The sequence below is a fragment of the Epinephelus moara genome, chromosome 10 (assembly GCF_006386435.1).
Source record: "Epinephelus moara isolate mb chromosome 10, YSFRI_EMoa_1.0, whole genome shotgun sequence".
In the NCBI taxonomy this organism is placed as follows: Eukaryota; Metazoa; Chordata; class Actinopteri; order Perciformes; family Serranidae; genus Epinephelus; species Epinephelus moara.
In genome coordinates, this window is record NC_065515.1 from 3,364,673 (window position 1) to 3,367,320 (window position 2,648).

The window sequence follows — 2,648 nt, forward strand, 5'->3', positions numbered from 1 at the left end:
ATCCAAAACCATCAACCCACTGAAGACTGGATCCAGAATCACAGTCAAACACTGAACTCACAGTGTGTGTGTGTGTGTGTGTGTGTGTGTTACCTGCTCAGGTGTGTCTGCTGCTGTCAGCTTCAGGTCTTGTAAATTAACATCCAGGGAATAAAATGTTCAGTTCATGCATGAGTCTGTCTTAATGACAGTCAGAAGAGTGGAGGAGCAGAGAGGGGGCGACGAGGGCTGGAATCAAACCTGCGGTCTCTGCAGCATAAACATTACCTTTGTAATGTTGACCGGTGGTCGTGCAGCACACCTGGGTCGAGCAGATCTCGATGATTCATAATGTTTATTTCTGTTGTTATTTTTTTTGTCATGACAGAGATTTAAGAGGATGCTGCTGCATGAGGACCAATGACTCACATGATCAGTCTCACCTGAAGACCACACACACACACACACACACACACACACACACACACACACACACACACAGTAACACACTGTCAGTGAGTGCTGATGTAAACAGTCTGTGGTCTCGTCAGGTTAATTACTTCTGACGAGCTGCTCAGTTTAATCCTCCTTCTTCTATCAAACCGACCAATCAGAGCTGCTGATGTCATCCTCTCCCCTCCCCCAACCGTTGTATGTGTGTGTGTATTCAGTCTCTTTGTGTCAGCTTGGTTGCCGCGGCAGCAGCAGTGTGAGGACAGAGCTCGTATGAAGCGTCGCTGCGTTCCACTGAGAGCCGACCATGACCTGCTGACCCCCGACACAGACACTCTGTGAGTAACACGCACACACACACACACACACACACACACTGGTACAGGTGTTTTTTTTCCACATACCAGTTCAGACGCAGGTATATGGGAACAGAACTGAAATGGTGGTCATGACATCAGGAAAAGTCTCACTGTTCAAAGAGTGCGAAGATTCGAAAGGGCTGTAGGGACTCTAGGGACCGTGGGGACTGTGAGGACTGCGAGGACTGCAGGGACTGTAGGCACTGTGGGGACTGTGGGGACTGTAGGGACTGTGAGGACTGTAGGGACTGTACGGACTGTAGTGACTGTGAGGACTGAAGGGACTGTGGGGACTGTAAGGACTGTGGGGACTGTGGGGACTGTAGGGACTGTGAGGACTGTAGGGACTGTACGGACTGTAGTGACTGTGAGGACTGAAGGGACTGTGGGGACTGTAAGGACTGTGGGGACTGTGGGGACTGTAGGGACTGTGAGGACTGTAGGGACTGTACGGACTGTAGTGACTGTGGGGACTGTAGGGACTGTGGGGACTGTAAGGACTGTGGGGACTGTGGGGACTGTAGGGACTGTGAGGACTGTAGGGACTGTACGGACTGTAGTGACTGTGGGGACTGTAGGGACTGTGAGGACTGAAGGGACTGTGGGGACTGTAGTGACTGTGAGGACTGAGAGGACTGTAGTGACTGTGAGGACTGTAGAGACTGTGAGGACTGTAGTGACTGTGAGGACTGAAGGGACTGTGGACTGTGAGGACTGTAGTGACTGTGGGGACTGTAGGGACTGTGAGGACTGTAGAGACTCTACGGACTGTAGTGACTGTAGTGACTGTGAGGACTGCAGGGACTGTGGGGACTGTAGGGACTGTGAGGACTGAAGGGACTGTGGGGACTGTAGTGACTGTGAGGACTGAAGGGACTGTGGGGACTGTGGGGACTGTAGGGACTGTGAGGACTGAAGGGACTGTGAGGACTGTAGTGACTGTGAGGACTGTAGAGACTGTGAGGACTGTGAGGACTGTAGTGACTGTGAGGACTGTAGAGACTGTGAGGACTGTAGTGACTGTGAGGACTGTGGGGACTGTGAGGACTGTAGTGACTGTGAGGACTGTAGAGACTGTGAGGACTGTAGTGACTGTGAGGACTGTAGAGACTGTGAGGACTGTAGTGACTGTGAGGACTGTAGGGACTGTGAGGACTGTAGTGACTGTGAGGACTGTAGAGACTGTGAGGACTGTAGTGACTGTGAGGACTGTGGGGACTGTGGACTGTGAGGACTGAAGGGACTGTGGACTGTGAGGACTGTAGTGACTGTGAGGACTGTGAGGACTGTAGTGACTGTGAGGACTGAAGGGACTGTGAGGAATGTAGGGACTGTACGGACTGTAGTGACTGTGAGGACTGAAGGGACTGTGGGGACTGTAAGGACTGTGGGGACTGTGGGGACTGTAGGGACTGTGAGGACTTTAGGGACTGTACGGACTGTAGTGACTGTAGTGACTGTGAGGACTGAAGGGACTGTGGGGACTGTGGGGACTGTGAGGACTGAAGGGACTGTGGGGACTGTAGTGACTGTGAGGACTGTAGGGACTGTGGGGACTGTGGGGACTGTAGGGACTGTAGGGACTGTGGGGACTGTGGGGACTGTAGTGACTGTGAGGACTGTAGAGACTGTGAGGACTGTAGTGACTGTGAGGACTGTGGGGACTGTAGGGACTGTGAGGAAGAAGAGAGATGCTTTCTCCCTACAACCTCTTCTGTCATGTCTTGATGACATCAAAGACTGGATGGCCTTAAACTTCTTAAACTTCAATGAAAAGAAAACAGAGGTGATGGTGTTTGGTCCAAATAGCTCCTGTGAAACCCCCCCTGTTGATTTGGGCCCCTTGGCACTATATGT

The 2,648-nt window shown here is 51.9% G+C and overlaps 1 protein-coding gene across 2 annotated transcripts in view; it reads left to right on the plus strand.

Moving 5' to 3' along the window:
• The first annotated feature begins 634 nt into the window (after positions 1 to 634).
• The window catches only part of si:dkey-121a11.3 (uncharacterized), a 31,221-nt gene continuing 29,207 nt past the window's right edge, over positions 635 to 2,648 (plus strand). For both annotated transcript variants that reach the window (XR_007570543.1, XM_050054149.1), the window contains exon 1: positions 635 to 770. Coding sequence is in view for 1 of the 2 variants with exons in the window: in XM_050054149.1 (XP_049910106.1) it covers positions 706 to 770 (65 nt within the window). In the remaining variant the exon portion in view is untranslated. The remainder of the gene's footprint in view (positions 771 to 2,648) is intronic.